The sequence below is a fragment of the Lytechinus pictus genome, chromosome 13 (genome assembly GCF_037042905.1).
Source record: "Lytechinus pictus isolate F3 Inbred chromosome 13, Lp3.0, whole genome shotgun sequence".
In the NCBI taxonomy this organism is placed as follows: Eukaryota; Metazoa; Echinodermata; class Echinoidea; order Temnopleuroida; family Toxopneustidae; genus Lytechinus; species Lytechinus pictus.
Window position 1 is genome coordinate 12,945,628 of NC_087257.1, and position 21,754 is coordinate 12,967,381.

The following is a 21,754-nucleotide window of genomic DNA, read 5'->3' on the forward strand; positions in this document are numbered from 1 at the left end:
CTATTCTGATAGGAATATTATAACTCTATCTCACGATCACGATTTTTAATTAGCTATGAAATGAGATGAGAGTTCATGGAATCAGGAGTTAATTAAAGACAAGATTATACAGAGAGATAATTAATCCTGAAATGGAAGGTGTACACCTATATATATATCACCAAAATTAATTATACTTGTAATTAATCACATCAGATCAAATCTAGACAAATAAATTGGAATATTGTTTTTCATGAGTGTATTGAGATTTGAAAGAGGTGAGGATTATTTGTGCTTTATTAAGTTTCAGTCTGTCTATCCCCCATTGCCCCCCCCCCCTCTATATCCACCCTTAGTCCCTTAAGGCCTGGTCCACTGGCCGACAGACACAAAACATATTCATAACGGATACAGCGGACAAGCCAAATTTCTGGGGGGCTCTATCTGTTTTCATCCGCTCCAGACAATGAACAAAATGGACGGATGCTCGATGAATATAGAGCGTATGAAACACGTATGCAAAGAGTTCACAACTGACACATAATGTTTTCCAATGGATAGCAAGATACTTTTCCGTATTACATTCTCTCTGAATCCATATTAAAGTGCAGTGGGACCAAGGCTTTACCTCTCAATTTCTCTCTCTTTCACTCTGTGCACATGTCTCCCCTTCCGCTTGTACATTCTTCAGTATATTCAAGTTCATGTGTTGATGAAAAGTTAAGAAGTTATTTGAAGGACTTCACTGAAACAGTCCGGACAAATATTGTAATGCAGAAATAACAATAAGAAACATTAAATTAACAAGAGCAAACGCAACAACCACATCATTGTCAATGTTGTTGTCATCATCGTTACCATCACTATCTTGATCACATTTATCAGAAAGAGCATTGTCACCACCAACTGTCCATCACCATTCTTATTATCGTCATCATCATATCATCATCATCATCACCATCATTATCACCATCATATTTATCAACGTCATCATGATCATCATGATCATCATCTTCATCATCATCATCATGACCATCATCATCATCATCATGACCATCATCATCATCATCATCATCATCATCATCATGACCATCATCATTGTCATCATCACCATAATAATCCTCTTCCTCTTCTTAGTCCTCACCATCCTCCCTTATATTTATTTTCATTTTCAATATCATATTCATGTTAATCTTCATTTTTATCATTATCATCATTATCATAATTACCACCACTGCCAACGAAGTCACCATCACCACCACCTGCACCATTCCTTTCTAATTACCTTCATTAAGCCATTCTCCATCCTTCATCGCTGCTTCAATCGCTGCCTCCTCCTCCGCCTCCTTTTCCGCCTCTTCTTCTTCCGCCTCCATCGCCTCTGCCACCATCTCCCTCTGGACTTGCCCTTCCTCTGCACCCTCCGTCTCCATCTCCATGGCAACCCAGTCAATAGCCTGGAGAGCCTCCTGGATGATGCCCTCCTTCTCGTCTTCGTTGAGTCGCCTCCACTGTTCCTGCTCCTGAGGGGTCATCTGGGGGATGAGCTCGTTGTTGATGAGTTGGACAGCCAGTCGGTCAATCCCTGGAGGATTTGGAGAAGACGTAGATGAGGAGAAGGTCTGCTAGAAGAGCACTATTCATCAGCAATAGGCAATTATTATCTTGTTAGTTGGTTAATACATTAGTACATCTTGGGATCGAGGGAGTTGATAGAGGTGGGAAGATAGATAAAAGAGGGCTCTTTATACATGCACTCTTGTTTGTATATTGGGAATGCATCTTATTATAATAGGTTTTCCATGTACAGTATTGACCAATGTAGGAATATACTGGAAATGATAGAGAAACAATGGACAGTAGAGTGATAAGTACAAGGAAATCATCATCCCTACCTTTCTCTTCCACTTCATCCTTTCCTACTCCTTCCAAAGTCATCAGCATCATAAAAATCATCATCATCATAAAAACCATTGTCTGCATCACCATCATCATTATCATCATCAACATCATCATCCTCATTATCATTATAATCATCATCATCATCCTGATCAATATCATCATCATCATCATCATGGCCATCATCAACATCATCATCCTCATTATCATTATAATCATCACCATCATCCTTATCATCATCATCATCATCATCATCATCATCCCCATCATCATCATCATCATCATCTTCCACAATCACCATCACCACCACCACCACCACCATCATTGTCATCATCATCATCATCATCACCATCATCCTCATTATCATTATAATCATCATCATCAATATCATCATCATCATCATCATCACCACCACAATCATCATCATTATCATCATCGTCGTCATATAAAAATATCAATATTGCAATCCATCCCATCCTCCTCCCCATCAATACCACCATCCGGGAAACAACCCTCTCCTTACCTTCTTCTAAGATTTCCTCCAATCCACCTTCACTGATGCTGCTACTGCTCGCTTCCCACCAGCTACTAGAACTTTGACTCATCCCTCCATCAACCATCCCTTCATCATTTCCTTCCATCCCAGTCTCCTCCTCCTCCTCCTCTTCTTCCTCCTTATCCAACTCCCCTTGGTATATCTCTTCTAAGTACTGTTTTAAGTAGTCAAGTTTTTCCCGAACCTCTGCATAGTAATCTGGACTCTCCTCCCCGTAATCCTCTTCCCCTGCCAACCTTTACGAAAAATAAATAAATAAAAATGAAAACATAAATTGTCGTTCTTTTTACGTACTTCCGAGTCTGAAGAAAAAATGGGTTACGTTTCATGAATAATATACATCTCATGCATTGATAATGACATGTGTACTTAAAATAATAGTAGTACATGTATTTTCATTACAAATTCTGACAACTGAATTTAAATCTAGAATAAAAATAATTCAGTAATGACTGCATATTTGCCCATTGCTTGTAAAGTATGGAACAAAAGTAATGACAGAAAACGTATAAGGGAACATACTTTTCATTAAATTGAAGTTTAAACTTTAAAACATGGACACATGCACAGCAGTCATTGAAAATCTTTCTTTCTTTGACAGTGTAAACATTGAAAACATCTTGCTTAAATGTCTCTTAAGAATCAAATAGAGCTTTCATTTTAATATCTGCCACCTTTTACACTCTTAACTGGCAAATTGAAACATGATGATATTTCTTCATATCACACAAAGTCTTGCTGGATAAAAAAGGTTATATTTTTTAGCTAACTCGTTTTGTGCTGCCCTCTCAATGGCTCTATACTGCTCAAGAAGATCTAGGTATTTCTGGTAATACTCATGATACATCCACTTTGCCTCTTCCTCCGTCTCCCTGGGGCTTGAATTTTCAATAGCTTGCACGTACTGCTGTATTAAATCCTCCACCTCATCCTTGCTGGTTCCCCTAGCTACCTTGTTTTGGGGAAGATAGGTAACCTTCTCTTCCTCGGTGTAATAAGCAGGATCAATGCCATAGTTTCGTTTCTGGAAGAAAACATGAAGGTCAAATGTCAGGGAAAGGTAAAATAATTAAGCATCTATTTATGCGTACATGTATGTTTTAGTTTTTACAAATGTGTGTCGATGAGATATGAATATTTTCATCTGGGTCTGACCTGTAATGTCATCATCTGAAAGATGTGAAAAAGGAAATGAGACGAAAGGCCTCGCAAAGAGACATAAATGCCTTGGCTGGGAATTGAACCCTAAACTATCATGTGTTTTATTAGCACCTTAAAACACTCCACCATCGTGCCTCCAAATGCATTCAATTCATCAGAATTGTAGATAAACTGTCTTGTTCAGGGGTATAAAATAGATGACAGTAAAATGAAAACTTTAAAGACATAATTCATAAATTTGGTTCTGAATTTGAAAACTGGATGATACTCTCTCAAAGTGTGAAATTAACAAGATGCAGGAGCTAATTATTCCCCTAAAAAAAGGGTGACACTAATTTGTGACAATGTAACACCAAATTCAAGTTAACAACTTGCATTTTATCCAATAAAGTCTGGTTTCATCTGACAGTCTCCACAGTGCTTCTCAGCCAATCAAAATCAAGGAAACTCCCTAAAATGTTCATTCATATTTAACATCCATCTTTTCACGGTGAATATCTTGTTCAGGGGTATGCAACAAATGACAGATGACAGTAAAATGAAAATTTAAAGACATAATTTATTAATTTGGTTGTGAACTTGAAAACTGGGTAATACTCTCTCAAATTGTAAAATGAAAAGATGCAGGAGCTAATTACTCCCAATAAAAAGGGATCAATGTTAATATTTTTAAGCGACACCAATTTGTGAAAATCTAACACCAAAATGTAGTGAAGACCAGCATGTTTTTTATGCATCTTTCTGCAGTGAATATTTCCCAATAAACAAATATTCAGCTTCCAAGCTCCTCCTCTTTTCTCCACCTACACCATTGAAGTTAAGACCAGCATGTCTTTATGCATCTTTTTGCAGTCAATATCTCGCAATAATAAACAAGTTTTCCACTTCCAAACTCCTCCTCTTTTCTCCACCTACCATTTCCTCTGCATTCTCCAGTCTATCGTTGGTCTCCCTGTTGAAGAAGAGACTCCCGTACTGGGCAGCCATGTTCTCCAGGGCCTCCAGCTCCAGCTCCCGCTCCCTCGCATAGTTGACCTCTAGCTCCACCTCCGGGTCCACGTACTCCATGCGGTACTGGTCCAATATCTTCTCCAGTGTTTTCTGTGAGGAGGTGGACAAAAGGGCAGAGAAGTTGTAGATGGTGAAATGACATTTTTACACTGAAGACAATGATCAACACTCTAAAAACCAACTTGTGAAAATGACTATACAGGACAGTGATATTGTAAGCTGCATTTGATAATTTTTTTTTTCAGTTAGAATCCAAATGTGTTTCTAAAAGCCTTTCCAAATGACTTTTCAAACATGGATAGAAAATACCAGCATTTTACCAACTCATCTTGCGGTGATATAATGCAATATGGACAAGGTGCTAAATGTTGGTTATTATCATAATTATACAACTGTATCACAGGTGACATAATACTCGGAGTGAATTTTACTTCAAACAATTGCATGTACCAACTTTTCAAGTACAATATCACCAGAAACCTTCATGAAAAAAAAATAAAGCTATTCACATAACTTTTTCATTTTACTGAATGAACTACTTGTTGTTTTGGGGAATGGAAATAGTTTTTTCTCTGAGATAGTATTCATAATCCATACAATTTTGACATCCTTTACATTGCTTATTTCAAAATATTTTCCTGAGAACCAAATTGGATTTAATCTCATGCATAATGCTGCCACTCGCTTTTAGGAGCTTCAGAAGGCTGAGTTTTCTAATTAATTTTTCCTTGAAACTAAATTTACACAAAATATACCCTTGATACACTTAATGTTTTTATTATTCCAAAATATTTTCCTGAGAAGCTTAAACTTGATTAATTCTTGTCACTGGAACCTGCCCCTTGCATTCAAAATTTGAGTGAGCCTAGTTTTACCATTCATTTTTTTCATGAGACATTCAAACTCATATTCCCTTGATATTCTTTATGCTTTGTTTATTCCAAAATATTTTCCTGAGAAGCTTAAACTTGATTAATTCTTGTCACTGGAACCTGCCCCTTGCATTCAAAATTTGAGTGAGCCTAGTTTTACCATTTATTTTTCCATGAGACATTCAAACTCATATTATACCATTGATAATCTTTGTGTTTTGTTTATTCCAAAATATTTTCCTGAGAAGCTTAAACTGGGTTAATTCTTGTTGCTGGATCTTGCCCCTCCGAGGCTGAGTGGGCCAAGTTTGATCATTCTAGAGGCACAGTCAGCCTGAGAGGTGTAACATTAGACCCCCTTCCATCTTCAGATGGGGATCTGAGATGAAAGTGAAGGATCCTCTTTGACTAATCTCTCATCTACCGTGGACATGGGTGGGCTACAAATTAAAGAATAGTTGCAGTGATCTTTCTCTGTATTTCTCACTCTCTCTCTCCTCGCTCTCCCACGCTCTCTTGTTTTTGATCCCCCTCTCTTGGCCTATATTTCTCATTGATCTTATTTCTTCTTGACACAAAATCTGATGATCAATAACATAGCAAAACTTTGAATACATGATGTCATCCTCTTTGTCTCTTCAATCTTCTTCCAATTTTCTTTCCGCCTTCATAAATTGTAGTAAAGGGAATTCTTATCTCTCTCTCTTATCTTCTAATCACCTTTCTCCTCCCCCCATCCTCTCCTTTCTCCTCCTTCTGTCCCCCTCCCTCCCCTACCTTCTATCTTTCCCTCTTTCTACCATTTTGCTCTTCTGTTCAATGGAAATTTTATCTCTCTTCCCTCATCCTACATACTTTCTGCCAACCACCTGTCATCCCTTCTATAGAAATCTTTCTTCTGAAATATTCTCAACATCTCTCTCTCTATATATATATTCCAATCTGCCCCACCCCCAAGAATTAATGACTGCAGATAAATACATGTATATAACCAATATCCTCTACCACTGGTCTTCCTATTTCCCTATTCTGCCCACATTGCCTCTCTCTCCCATGTTTGTCTCCCTCCTTTACCCTCCCCCTTCCTTCTCCACCCCTCCCTCCAAGTACCTCTTACCCTTACAGACAACCCCTCCCTGATTCGACATCTACCCACTGACCACACACACAATCGCGTGCGTGGGGATGTAATAATAAGGTGACCATAGGGCTTTCGGTTCTAGCTCCGAAATAGCGATATTCGATTAGTGCCCTTTACACAGGGGAGGAATTGGGGCATCGTTTTCTACGGCGCATGAATCCTTAATAATTTTCAAATATCAAGACATGACGAAAAGAGCGAAAAGAAGGTCAAATATTGGACCTCAGGTATTTCTGTAAAAGGACAGTCAAGGCAGTCTTATACATGTAAAAATCTCTTGCCAGGGAATACTTTTTTGGGGTATCACAGCCCACTTTGCTTCATATTTCATAAATACTACTACACAAAAAAAGTTTACATAGTAGATTTTTTTTCTTCATACATGCATGTATAAGTATATGTATGACTTTTTTTTCAAGATTTATTAATTTCATTCGATAAAAAGATACAATTCATACATACAAATTTACAAGATTTACATATACATACAAATTTACAAGATTTACATTTGAATACAATACAATTTATACAAACACAGAAATGGTATTGATTTCACATATACAGAAAAAAATCAAATGGAAGTGGGTCACTGCAAAAGTTCAAAAAGGGACTTGAACTTGTCAAGGCTGTGTCCCAAACTGGAATTAAACATTGTTGCAATGGATAGTTTAAGGTAAATAATTATAAAAAACAATACAAAAATAAGGAATTTTACAAAATAAACATAAATTGAAGTGAAGAGGGAGTGAAAAGTTGAATTATTATCGTATGAAAAAGTATATAAATAGGGATTAGGTATGTGTTAACTTTAACAGATATGATTTTAATTTCCTTTTATAACCATTGAAATTACTAGTTTGACGTATCTCTTGAGGAAGTGCGTTCCAAATAAGGGGTGCAGTATGTTTAAAAGTAAATAGCATCTTAATATGACTGTACAGGTCTTAGTTGAGAACTGTTTGTCATATGAAAGTGTTTACCAAATGGGGTAAGACAATCCATCTTATAAATGGGCAGTTACACATTATATTTTGTAAGCATAAATGGACATCATCATCACAATCTAAAAACAAAGTGAAAGTATTTAGATAATAGCAACCTGGGTGCATCTGGGCCCCGCTGTATAGACATTACCATTATGGTAACTTTGCAATGCAATGATAACTTGCATGGAATCTTTTATTTTGATTGGCTGTTGATCAGCATTACCATGGTAGTTACCATTGGATGGCACAGTTACCATAATAGTAACTTTAATGCAACGGGGCCCATATATCTCAATCCTTTTATCTACATGATGTCATTGTTAAGAGTGCTTAGTTAAAACATCCTCATCACTAAAAAAAAAATAGGCTCGTATACTTTCATTTTATATAATAAATAAATCAGAAACAAAGCATTTGAGTGTTGTTTATCTTGCATTTTGTTACAATGGTACTTAAAGTGCCGCATTTTGATCCAATTAGGGAGTAAAATGTATTAACTGAAGTTTTTCCAAAGTCTATTCATATCTACCACAGATGACATTTCAAGAATGAAGCACTGCATATATTGTTTGATCAAAACAATGGCAGAAAGAAGGATGCTCTTTGCACTCATTTTCGATTGATCTGCTGTTTACTGCACTCCATACAAGTGTTGCCATCCATCGAGATAAAGTGTATTGTAAAATCAAGGAGACATACTAGCCTATTTGAAATTCTGTTGGTCAGCCTTTTGGCTCTTCCTATTGTATTTGCATGTACTTGTATTCTACATTTTTAAACAATGAATAGGATAACACAAAAATTTGCATCTATGCATATGTACAAAGTATTGACAAATGAAACTCTGATCAGACTCATGTGTGAGTTTTTGATTTTGAACTCCTTCTTTATTGATTTCAATTTTATATAAGAATATGAAAGAAGAAGTAGACGTAATTAAACTAAAACAATTGAAAAAAATTCACATCTTTACTTTCATAATCTTTTACTTTTGTTACTGAGTTGAACCATTTTTTTACACCCTGAATATAACCAGTTTGTTCTAACAACAAAATGTGCTTTTTATGCATACATGTAAATGCAGTCATAATAAAATGGATGAATGTCATCATCATTCGTGCAAGCTATTAAAAGTGACATTAATCTCTAGCTGCAGTGATACACAGGCCAAATAAAGATGTTCCTTCTAATAAATGCAAGAATAAATGTCACTTTCAATATTTTTGCACATTAGATGCTGCAAGCATGAGGCCGCAAATGTTAATATGTACAGATGTTCATAGACGTGGACCAAATGCCTTTGGTAATTCTTGTCAAATATTCTAAGAACACTATTCATCCTGGATGCCGGAAAAAATTGTTCTGACGTAAGCGGCATTGATCGCCCAAGAGTACTCATCCTCAGTCCATCATGCAGTACATCGCAAAAAGAAGATACGATCAGGTCTAAAAATATACCCTTTTTTATTCACCAACTCTCGGATTAAAGAACACGGTCCTCTTGAGGGGGAAAAAACCAACAATACTACAATATCTTTTTACTTCGGCAATATAATATGATTATATCCCTGGCTTCCTGCGATTGAAGCGAAGGAGATGATTTTTTTTTGGTTAGTTTTTAAATGGAAGGGAAGCAATATGCAGGGCACGTTTGAAAGACAGTCGAGGCAGCAGAAATATGAATCTCTTGGATGGTCGCTGAGATGTAATTCACAGAGTATCGACGTCATTGCTCATAAGCAACCGGCTACTCAATAACATCATGGTGCGTGTGTCTCTCCTCTACAGACATTTTATTTATGCGTTGTGTGTCCTTTTTTTTTTGGATGAATTCCTGAGAGTTGGAGATGGTCATTCCATTTTGAGAATTTCTAATCATCATCCGTTCTTTCATCTTGTTTTTCATTCAGTGAAAATCAAACCAAATCTTTTCTCTCTCTTGATTTCTCCCATTCTCTCTCTGTCTCTTTCCCTTCTTCATCTTTTCTTGAATTTGTTTCCTCTCCTGAGCACACATCTTTTATTCATATAAATTCATTGGCCCATATTCTGAAGTCAGGTTTAACTTAGACCATGGTCTAACTCTGTGCTAAAATTATGGGAAGCCAAAAGTGTCAAAATTTGTATTAAGTTGTATGTTTCTTACGTTTACTGTGCTCTTTCCTGATACATCGATGGGGAAGACAATCATCTATTTATACTTCCTAGACAATTATGAATGATTTGAGAGCCAAATGAGCTGAATTATGATATCTCTACTGTTAGTGATTTATGTAACAATTGGCTATCCATACTTAAACCACAACTTTAAACCTGACTTTAAGATAAACCCGACTCCAGAATATGGGCCATTGTGTGTAGTGGGTTTCCTCAATGATTTCCAAACATATGGGAAGGTGGTCACATTTTGAGAATTTCTAATCCTCCATTCTTTGAACTGTTTTCATTCAGTGGAAACCAAACCAAATATCTATTTCTTTATTTCTCCCTCTTTCTCTCTCTCCCTCTCTTTCCTCTCTTTATCTTTCATTTTATTTGTTCCATCTCCTTTTCTTTTTATTCATATTATGTGTGTGTTATGTTTTTCCCCCAATGATTTTCAAAGAGTTGAAGATGGTCAATCAATATCGAGAATTACTCGTCATCCTTCTTTCCTTCATCTCTTTTCCATGAATCAGTGGGCCATCTTATCTCTTTCTTTCTCTCTCTTTCTTATCTTCATATTTTCTTTAATTTGTTCAATCTCCTGTACACAGACCTTTTATTTTGATGTGTGTGTGTTTGCCCCAATGGTTCCTAAACAGATAGAGATTCCATTTCGAGAATTTCAAATCATCCTGCATTCTTTCATATCTTTCCATGAATCATATCACAGAGGGGCATCTTATCTCTTTCTTTCTCTCTCTTTCCTATCTTCATCTTTTCTTTAATTTGTTCCATCTCCTGTACACCGACCTTTTGTTTATAAATATATTGTGTGTGTTTAACAAACAATTTCTAAAGAGATAGAGATGGTCATTCCATTTCCAGAATTTCAAATCATCCTGCATTCTTTCATCTGTTTTTCATTCAGCCTATCCGGACAGATCTTATCTTTATCTATATATCTCTTTCTTTCCTCCTTTCTTTTATTCATTTTCGTCACTTTCTTCAATCCTTCATATCCTTTCCAATATCGTTATTTCATTCACCTCTTGCTTCCTCTTGTACTTTATCTTCACTTGAATGGCACATGCCTCTAACCAAATCTATATTTTTTTCAAAAACTGTTTGTCTTCACCCAATCCCTTTTCAATTTTTTTTATATTTACCTCTCCTCTCCACTTTATCCTTCCTTTCCCTCCATAGAATATCATTCTATAGATCAATATGTCTAATCAACCAATCTCTCAATTTTCTGTCTATATACCCATTATCAATGCATTTGTCCATCTATTTATCTATTGATTTATCCATCTATCAATCAATTTCTATATTAATAAATCGACCTTTGCCTTTCTATATGGCTGCCTGTCTATTAATACTTATCTATATATCTATCCATCCATCCATCCATCCTTCCTTCCTTCAATCCATCCACCCATCCATCCTTCCATTCATCCATCCATCCACCCATCCATCCTTCTATTCATCTATCTATCATTCCATTCATCCATCCATCCATCTATGATCATCCATCCATCTTGGCCGTTACACAGCAAAACGATGTATCTGCAAAATGCACATTCTTAGAAAAAATCTCTTCGAAGTTACAGCTTTTGTCTTTCTTCAAAAGAAAATTTCCCAGTGTTGAATTTAGTTAGATTTATATGAATGTCATTGAATTCATCTTCCTTAATAGTTGTCATAACATTTAACTTTTGTTTTTCATCAAAATAACTGTTTTTATGTAGATACAGCATATAGCCAAAATATTCAACTGTCCACATTAGTCCTACGTTTATGGCAAAATAAGGTATCTGCAGATACATCATACAATTCCTCCGGCGATATTATGGCAAAAAGGTGTATCTGCAGATACATCGATTAGTTTTTAGATGGTTGAATCATGGCAAAATGATGTATCTGCAGATACATCATTTTGTGTTTATTGTCAAATTCAATTTAGCCATGAAACAAGCCTTTAAAACTTTAAAAGACATGACAACTGGTAAAAGGGTGTAATTTGCAAATACACACTTTTACCATAAACTAGTATTTGACTTTTGTTGGCACAATTTTTGTGGAAAAAGATTAATGTTGCAGATACACTACTTTGCCATGAACTAGTCTCTGAATTTCGTGGCACACAATTTGTATGTTGTAGATACATTTTTTTGCCATCAACTAGTCTATGAAGTTCGTGGCTCACGGATTATGGTAAAAATATTTATGTTGTAGATACATCCTTTTGCCATATTTCACGAAGCTGGGTGCGCTCAATCATTTGATGGAAGAAAAGTGTAACTAACAGATACATCTTTTTACCAAAGAACATTGCGCTCTACTGCGGCACTTTTTGAGTGTATCTGTAAGATACATCCTTTTACCATCAAAGAGTTGGCAAATTTGAAAAAAGTACTGCAGATAGCCCATGCTATCTTGAAAACTAAAATACCTGTAATTATGAGAGTAAGATAAATGAAGAGCTCCCTGAAAAACCCCACCAAATGTCAAAATCTGAAAAAGTCAAAATTTTCAGATACATAATTTTGCCATGTGATGGCCGATCTATCTACCTATCTCTCTATTTATCTATCTATCTAAATATCTATCTATCTAACTATCTATTTATCTATCCACCCCTCTCTCTCTCCTAATAATATTTCATGGTTTGCTCTGTTTGTTTCCCTATCACATGAACTTTCTTCCTGATTAAGGTCACTTCTACCTTCAAAAATAATATGTATCACTAGCAAGATAGATCAGCCATCAAACTTTTAGCACTTTTTACCAAATGACGTAATCAAGAGAAAAATAACTCCCACTTCAAAGCCACAAACACCATAACAACTCTATACAATCAATCTCTTCCAGACACAAACGTCATCACTATTTCTAGTCATTTATTGATGAATGTGTCTTTTTTTGGGCTACATACTGTACTAAGCTGCCTTCACTTGGAAATGTCAAGCTGCCATGCCAACAGGCTTGTTTCAACTTAAAATTGAGACAGAGAGAGATTAAAAAGAAGAATGACAGCGGCATCAACTCCTTCAAGACATGAAATGCTATGGTAAAAAATGTTGTATTTCAATTGCACATATTAAAGCAGATGATCTAATTCAGTGGCATACAAGGGGGGGGGGACTTTTTCATGACAAAGAAAAAAAAGAGAAAAGGATGGAGAGAAGGGTGAAATACGATAATTATTTTCTGAATTTTATGTGAAAATTTTTCTCAAAATTTGATTTTTGTAATAAAAATGTTGAAATTTTGCTTGCTCGATTCACTCGCTCGCAGTTTTCTATAAATTTTGACCGATACGCCATATCTTGATTCCTCAAATTTTTTGGCTCATTACACCACTGGTCTAATTCTCAGATCGTCTATAAACATCATCGCTTAACCTACTTTGTAAACTATAAGTTTGGGGTGATAACCATTTGATCCAAGCCTCTCTTGGGGCCCGTAACACAAAGCTTAGCAATGATCGTAGAACATATTTCTGCGATTAATTGCATTGGCTACAGTGTACAATCAATCATGAAAATCAAATTAGCGATCAATCGCTTACCTTTGTATTACGGGACCCTGGTCTAATTACGTCTTACACTGTAAAGTGCATAGAGAGAGCCTTTTTATTATGCACTTTAATAATAAATCAATCTTTATTATGACTATTATTATACCCACTTATTCTAACTCATTTCGTCAAATGCCCATGTGATGTATACTATATAACACTTTTCAAATTTTGTTCATAAATAAGTTTGGTCCATGTCTATGAACATCTGGGGGTCTTTCACAAAGATTTAAGTATGACTTACAGTCAGAATTAAATGAATTAAGACACATACATTGTATGCAACACGCAATCTTATGGATCAATACGCTGTTGCGCGCGTCCTCTTTGCATGATCTAACCAATGCGGTCATGCCTTTTATACCAAACGCAACTAGGCATTTAAGTGCGACTCTAAGTCAGACTTAAATCTTTGTGAAACACCTCCCTGATCATACAGAATATGTTTGTATCAGACCAAAATGACATTCGATGAATGGGTTTGATTTCTTTTCAATGGTAAATGGGCAAAATGTCAATTAAATCAAATGATAAGTTGGTTGTAGATGCATGAACTAAGATTTAGACCATGTGGATAAGATCAAACGAAAAGAACACAAAGTACTGTTACAGGCATTCATTCTTCTTCAACAGATTTTAAAGATGAATTTCAGGGGGGTGTTTCACAAACATCTAAGTATGACTTAGATTCACACTTAAATAACTAGTTGCGTGCAATATACAGGCATGATCACATTGGTCAGAACATGCCAAGAGGATGCGCACTAATGCGTATTAATCAATTAGATCGCGCGTTGCATATCATGTATGCGCCTGCATTTAAGTGTGACTCTAAGTCATACTTGAATCTTTGTGCAACACCCCCTAGATGTGGTAACTATCGTAAAATGAGTTTGAACAGAATCCAATTCATAGATGATCGCTAAAGTATTTGTGTATAAAATGCGCCAAATAATTCTGGTAGAAAATTTGTAATTGCTGAGGAATGGATAAACTAAAAAGCATGGCATTCCAGTTAGATGTTGGGTCTTTTACCAAGCAATAGATATACACAGTCCCACCTGTGCTCATCTGTCTAAGTGATCTTCAGTATGATCATTTTCAGCAAATGATTTCATGATTTCACAAATTTAGGTTTAATAATGGACATTTTAACTGGACAAGATCTAGATCGATGATGGTATGATGAAAATTGACCTCGATTTTAAGAACTTTCTCATGACATAACGGTTTGCTGCATCTACATGTACATGCACTTAGCTTCAAAATCCTCTTGAGAAACATGAAATGTAATTGTTATTATAAAAGCAATTACCTGTGCTGCATCATCTCTCCACTGGTAGCCTCTATCCAGGAGAAATCGAATAACGATCTTGAGATCGCGGAACCCGTTTCGGCTTACATCGTAAAAAGGGAGGGAAACTGAATCAGGACTAACACACGTACCAAATAAATTATCTGCAAAGAAAGAGACAGAGACAGGGAAACAAATAGTCAATTACATTCAAGTTTTGGTTTTTCAAACATAATGATCTAATTACTTTGTATGATGAAATGAGCGGCACTCCAAATTTCAAGTATCTACAGTGACTTTGTATAGTGACCAATGATAGCTGGATATAACATTGTCAATCCAATAAGGATTTATTTTTCTATTTAAAAAAATCTCTGCATTAATTCATAATAACAAAAACGTCTGTACATTTTCCTTAACTCTACAAGCATAAAATAAATTCCAGACTAAAATGCAAACATCATTCAATATCAAGGACATTACATGTGAGTGCCTGAAGTATGCATCATCCTCAATACAATAATTCCAAAGATCAAGTACAATCAGGGGCAAATTTCATAAACACTTGTGATTAAATGGTTTATGCTCAATCATTTTGATGACTAAAATGGAAAAAAAATGATCTTGATTGGCTGCTGAGCCTTGTAACCATGGCAAATAACAATAGAACAAAGCTTATATAACCATTGATTAGTTTTTTTAATGAAATTGACCCCGGATCTTCAGTAGATATTGAACTACGAGAGTAAAAGAGGTACATGTATGTACCGGTACCATAAAAATACAATAAATGTTATGCTTTATTGGGTTCATTTCCAATTCGTCTAATGCCAATTTGTCCAATTGCCAACTCATCTACTATCATCTGGTCTACCATCAGTTCGTCCAATCCACATGGTCTAATTGCCAGTTTGTCCACTCACCAATGGTCTAATAACCAGTTGGTCCAATAGCCATTTAGTCCATATACCATTTGGTTTAATTGTACTAAGTGTTAATTGGGTAAGATGAATGAAAAAAAAATTGGTTTCAGACGAACTGGTTATGAGACGAAATGGTCACAGACGAAATGGTGATTAGACAAAGTGATTATTGGACCAAATGTTTATTGGACTAAATGGCTGTGATGGACAGAATGACATTAGACTAAATGAAGGTAGACCATGTGATGAGAGGATGAGTTGGCAATAGACGAATCGGCAATTTACCCTTTATTGTAGCTATCTATTTATGCAAGATCTTCAGTAGATGTGAAATCAACCATGAAAATACAACATACACAGTCAATGTTAATAATGAAAAAAATCTACGTTTATTATAATATACCTAAGATAGCCACTTCAATTAATTAACTGATCAAAAAGGGGCCCTGCATATTAACATGGCATCATATTATCACCCTTCACTGATCAAAATGATGAGCACCTACATTGTATAGCAAGAAGGCAGAAGGTCCCATTGTTTAAGTGTTTGTTATGAATCAACCACTGAGCTATTATGGCCGCTAATGGTACAATCAATTGTAGCTATTATTAATCTTATTTATGTAAACAGGTTATTCATAAAATATCAATTGTATCTTTGACATGTTACAACCCAAGATCTTATGTACGCTGCAAGTACAGGGCCATTTAACATGAGAATATGAAATTGATAGTAAAATCAATTGTAACTATAAGTCTGTGGGGGTGTTCGTTGCAAGAAAATATGCAAGAAAATATTTGCAATCAATCGCAAATTTCGGATGAAAATTTACAAGAGAAAGATCAATTTAAAGAAAATCAATTCATATTTGTTGATGAAAGAAGCAGACCATCAATCAATTGTAAATTTGTAATGAAATAAATGACTTTCAATTGAGTTTGGGACCTGAAATTGACTTGCGATCAATTGCAGGTTTCTTGCAACATCCCAAAGACAAACATGTACATGCAAGATGTAAAAATGTAACAATCAAGTTTAAATGTCAATTGTATCTAATTCCATTACACCTAAAGATCTTAAGTAGAAAACTACTGTAACTTTAGGGCCCTGTAACAAAAATACCATAATCAATATCAACTGTGTACGATCAATTACAATTGATTATAGATATTGATTGTAATGCTTCATGAAACAGGGCCCCAAAGAGACAATCAAAAGAACAAGGCTTTATAAGTAAACTCAATTTATTTAAAAACGATAATAGCTTAAATGGAAAGATAACCAAGTGCAGTCTACAGAGTGAGAGACAGATAGGAGATAGATAGATAGATAGATAGAAAGATAGATAGACGGACGGACAGATAAATAGATAGATATAGATAGAAAGATAAGACAGACAGACAAGATAGATAGATAGATAGACAGACAGACAGAGAGACAGAGAGACAGACAGACAGAGAGACAGACAGACAGACACACACACACACACACACACACACACACACACACACTCACACACAGACAGACAGACAGACAGACAGACAGACAGACAGACAGACAGACAGACAGATAGATAGATAGATAGATAGATAGATAGATAGATAGATAGGGAGAAAGAGAGAGGGAGAATTGGAGACAGAGAGATGTACTTGAGAGAGAGACAGCGAGAGAGAGATCTGAAATTAAATATTTATATAAAACAACCTTGATACTAATACTCATTACATTTGTAATCCACTCTAAACAGGCCATCCGAACAATAACCCCAAAAATCACCAAATTACACTGGTGATTCACGTCAGCATTTTTATTATGGCAGGCTACCCTCAATTTCAGTCTCAACCAACGGAATTGACCGCAGAAGCATTATCAAAGCACCTACATGTACATGTAATGGCCTCAGGGATTATTCTCTACTCATATGGATAGAATTGACTTCATTGCCTAATTTTTTCTCCTAGCCACCCTTCCTTTCCACCACATCTAATTCCAACAACCAATAAACAATATACTACCGTGCGGCTCCGTTTTACCAATATACGATAATGGGGCCCAGTAACGGTGTGTGTGTACAAATTAAAGCTTGGCGGTCATTGATTACGACCGAACTAAAGGTCAAGCTTTCGATTTTTTGGCGGCCAAAACACGTCAGGCCTCGGCTGCAGGTGAGGGTCTTTAATACCCGATTTGCATATTTCGTGGGCGGCGGATTACCGTAGGTGGCAAATAATTGTAGATGGCAAATAATCGTAGGTGACAGATTATAGCGGAATTGGTGCAGATAATAAGATATGAATAAGGCTAACAAACATGTACTGGGATTTTTCATACATGTACATGTATGGGAAAGGAAAACAGGAGTAGAAAATGCTGATATACATGTATGTAGCTTCACAGATAAAAAATGGACTGTTTTCAATATGGGAATTTAGTCTAGCTAGTAAAGTCTATGGTGCTAAAATTTTACAAACCCTGTGAGAGGAGTCCTTTGAATATGTCAGAATATTATCCAATCATAAAAAAACCTTACATATCAGATAAAGCTGATTTTATGAACCTCAAGAAAGGAGTCAACTACAAACGTCAGAAAGTTTTATATTTGTCAAATCAACCCTTATGGAAAGAACTGTGTCACACAGTGTGATCACAGTGTGATCACAGTGTGTTCACAGTGTGGACTATGTGAAAATATTATTCACACTGTTTCAATGCTCAAATTCAACAGTATGAAGATATTTTCACACTGTGGACACCTCGACAGTGCGGCTGCTCACAGCATGTTCATATGGTCGACTATGTGAATATGTGATTCACACGGTTGAAATGCTCAAAATTGAACAGTGTGGAGTTGAATTAACATTGTGTTCCACACTGTGAACTAAAATAGTGTGAACGCACTGTGGTACACACTGTGGGGCACTGTGTTCTTTCCAGTAGAAAAATAAACTAACAAAAAACACAAAGCGTTTTCTTTACTGATGACCTACATGAAACGGTCTCCAAGATGAACATGTCATCTGTCAAGTTATCAGATCTTTCCTTGATTCTTATTGACTCAGAAGCGCAGGTGTCTGACTGTTATGAACTTATGATGGTCACTGTCAGATGAAACAACTTTGTCAGATAAAATGTCTGACAAGCCCTCTCATGACACACTTCCCTAAATTAAACTTCATGGGTGATATCCTGATAGGCATGGTTTAATTAACCCTGGAATAACTTAAACCCAGCGCACACTACACAATCCGCTGTATTACAATAATTTAATAAATAGCATTTTGCATTAAATGTGAAGGTTCCAAGAAGTAAAATTATTTTACTTAAAGTTCGGCATTATGTTTATAGGAATAATAAAATCATAATTTTGCTTTGCAGCAAGCCCTGTGGTTGGAGTGAAGTCCAAATCGGCTTCAAGTCGCAGCCAATGATGAAGTCAATAGGATTCGAAATTGAAACTGCTTTTATTCTTAAAAAGAGGCCTGAACTAGACTTAATTTCGATTTCAGTAGTCCTACCACTATTCTGAAATCTGATCACTGATATCTTATCGGTTGGAATTACAATTTCTTTTAAATTTGGATCACAACGAGTTGCATAGTGTGCACCAGGTTTTGGACCACACTTTTATGGAGTGCCATATGTCGACTTATCCATAAAGTAAAAATTATTCTAATCCTGCGGTAAGAAGTTGTCAAAAATGTAATTGTATCATAAAATGAAAATAAGAAAATACAAAAATATAATGAATCAAACACAATATCTTTGTCATGAAAGGCATATAATGGAAATATGTGGAAATGTATAATGAAAAAGTATTATTAAAACCGGCAGTCTATAGAACTGTGGTCTAACATTATAATTTTAGATAGGGTTAGACCAAGGTTTCTTATTCAAAGTACATGTACCACCCCATATCTTTATGCCAACAGGTCGGTAATCCATGGATACTGGTAGAAATACCTGTACCTATTTCATTCTCTACAAAATGGGGATTTTTTTTTTTTTTTACTCACCTTCTATACAATCTTCAGATTCTTTACATACTTCACTGAAGTGGCAACCTGCAAAAAAAGGGGACAAAAGTGAAATTGTAAATTATCATGAAATATAATCAATAAATTATGGACAACATAAACATTTCGTTAGGAAAATTTGATTAAGATAAATATATTAAATCAGTCCATGTAAATTTTTTTCTTACAATATTCAGGACTTCTTTGTTGTCTTAATCACATCATCTTAATTGTATGCCTGTTTAGAAGAATATTCATACTGTATACGAAAAGTATTTTATTTCTGGTTCGAATATATGCATCATACACATATATTATTATATACCACCCTTTGATAGTTTGATACTACAATGGGCAACATTCATGTCGTTAGAATTGTAACGAAAATGATTTTATCCTCCCCAACATCATCATATAGCTATTCCCATCATCCTCCCAATATCATCATCATTGTCATCATCAACATTTCCATTATCTTCATCATCATCATCCTCCTCATTAGTATCACCATCATTATCACCACCACCGTCATCATCATCATCATCACCATCACCATCATCGTCACTATCACCTTCATCATCTCCACCATCACCATCATGAAAGCGGCCATCGTTGTCCATATAAACTTTATCTACATTTCTTTTGAAACTGTACATAGATGTACAGTAGTTCACTAGCAACTGCCTTCAGAATTATATAATCCTATACTTGAAAAAAAAATCCAATTTAGAATTTATTTCTCATAGCATTCAATATCCCATCATCCAAGCCATTTTGTTCTATCTTACTCCATCTCCTCATCAAAAATTCCTTGAGATACTTCTGCCTTGAGACAACCTATGTGCGTACTTAGGTCGAAATTAGACAATACTGTTGCCACGGAAACGCAATCCTCGCTTGACAATACAGGAATGACCTCACAAAAACTCAGTGCCCAGGAGGCCAGGGGAGAGAGATGGAGAAACAAGGAGGTGGTAATAATAATAGAGAGAGAGTGGGAGATAGAAAGAGAAATATAAAAGAAGGAAAAGAGAGATTATTAGAAGATAGCCGAAGAAGGAAGAGAACAGATAGAGGGGTAAATATTAATCAATGGCTTGTCACACAAGCAACATCCTGCCTTGCACAAGCCTATTCGTATATATATACCAAGCTACACATGAGCATAACAAACCGACCACCAACTGCACAAGCAGTTTTAACGAAGAGCCGTGCTCATGTACTTGCGGCCTGTACAAATGGCCGTTTATGTACACAACACCTAGCTCAAATCTCATGCATTAAAGCATGCTCTGCAAAGTCCTGCTGGAAACCTGACACACACACATCGGATTGCCTTTAATGCATAATGAAGATCGAACCCGCTGTACGCTGCGTGTAGCAAATTCAGGAGTGTAACGCAAACTAGTTGTATTATGTAAACATGCATTAGGGAAATCACACAAACTCACAATAATCAAGCCTTTGTCCATCTTTTTTAGGTGAGGAAAAGGTAAAATTTTCTCCATAAAAAACAAATCATGACTTTCTTTTATAGAAAAATGATAAAATTAGTATACAAAATTATAAGGAAGCCCTACAAGAACCTGCCTGGGTGTGGGTGCATGGACATGTACATGATTACGTATCATGTCAATATTTTGGCGATTTCAATAATTCAATACAGGGCATCTGTTGTCCTATGACACAAGCCACTCTAATCTTCACAAGACAATGTAGACATCTTCTTTCTTGTATGGTGTGATACTGATTGTATAGTGAAGATACTAATAATTTCAACACATAGTTGTATTTTGAATTGAAAAGCAAGGAAAGTGGTAGTAGTAGTAGTAGTAGTAGTAGTAGTAGTAGACTAGTAGTAGTAGAAGTACAACAGTAGCATTAGCTGTAGTAGTAGAGGTAGTTGTAGTAATGGAGGTAGTACTTAGCAGTAGTAGTAGTAGAAGTAGTAGTAGTAGTAGTAGTAGTAGTAGTAGTAGAAGTAGTAGCAGAAAAACTTAGTAATAGTAGAAGTAGAAGACGTAGTAGTAGGAGTAGTAGTAGTAGTAGGAGTAGTAGTAGTAGTAGTAGTAGTAGTAGTAGAAACAACAGTAGTAGTATATGGTAGTTGTGGTAGTAGTATAGTTACTACTTCTACTTTTACTACTACCATCTTCTTTCTTCTCCTTTTTCTCATCGCTGCCGTCCTCCTTC

The 21,754-nt window shown here is 35.8% G+C and overlaps 1 protein-coding gene across 1 annotated transcript; it reads right to left on the reverse strand.

The window, feature by feature from the left end:
* Positions 1-1,151: 1,151 nt before the first annotated feature.
* LOC129274526 (cilia- and flagella-associated protein 251-like) lies at positions 1,152-20,181 on the reverse strand. The gene is made up of 7 exons (XM_064108936.1): positions 20,109-20,181; positions 19,562-19,609; positions 14,646-14,788; positions 4,511-4,696; positions 3,205-3,458; positions 2,402-2,670; positions 1,152-1,564 (listed from the first exon to the last, which is right to left on the reverse strand). The coding sequence occupies exons 1-7, from the start codon at positions 20,179-20,181 to the stop codon at positions 1,257-1,259; spliced, it is 1,281 nt and encodes a 426-aa protein (XP_063965006.1). The 3' UTR covers positions 1,152-1,256.
* Positions 20,182-21,754: the final 1,573 nt, after the last annotated feature.

Coding starts and splice junctions, on each gene's coding strand:
- LOC129274526 (XM_064108936.1), bottom strand. CDS start 20,181: ATGGACAACGATGGCCGCTTTCATGATGGTGATGGTGGAGATGATGAA. Junction 19,610..20,108: donor TAGTGACGATGATGGTGATG/GTGATGATGATG, acceptor CTTTTTTTGCAG/GTTGCCACTTCAGTGAAGTA. Junction 3,459..4,510: donor TGGAGAATGCAGAGGAAATG/GTAGGTGGAGAA, acceptor GTTTTCTTCCAG/AAACGAAACTATGGCATTGA.